General features: G+C 46.7%; 1 protein-coding gene across 1 annotated transcript in view; it reads left to right on the top strand.

Annotated features, from left to right (window-relative positions):
- Positions 1–51, top strand: part of TM35_000661110 (putative receptor-type adenylate cyclase) — a gene marked incomplete at both ends in the record, with an annotated part of 438 nt that extends 387 nt beyond the window's left edge. Inside the window, one exon of the mRNA XM_029031114.1 lies at positions 1–51. This exon is cut by the window's left edge and continues 387 nt beyond it. Within this exon, the coding sequence (XP_028877598.1) occupies positions 1–51 (51 nt within the window).
- Positions 52–227: the final 176 nt, after the last annotated feature.

Below are 227 nucleotides of genomic sequence, written 5' to 3'. Positions count from 1 at the left end.
GAAGACGGAGTCCGATACCGTACGGAAGTTCCACGCTGCTGTGAAGGATGAGAATAGGTGGACGCCGCTGTCGCTGAGAGCCTTTGCCGGTATGCGACTTGTGCAGACTGTTCTTTCACGGATGGATATTGTGAACGCGGACACCCTGAGTGATTTCTTTTTTAAAAATATTATTATTACTTTGGATGACATGGTGTATGGATCATTTGCTGATGGTAGTGAGTGTG

The sequence above is a fragment of the Trypanosoma theileri genome (assembly GCF_002087225.1).
Source record: "Trypanosoma theileri isolate Edinburgh chromosome Unknown TM35_Tth_66_V1, whole genome shotgun sequence".
Lineage (NCBI taxonomy): Eukaryota > Euglenozoa > Kinetoplastea > Trypanosomatida > Trypanosomatidae > Trypanosoma > Trypanosoma theileri.
This window is presented reverse-complemented; position numbering and strand designations above follow the sequence as displayed.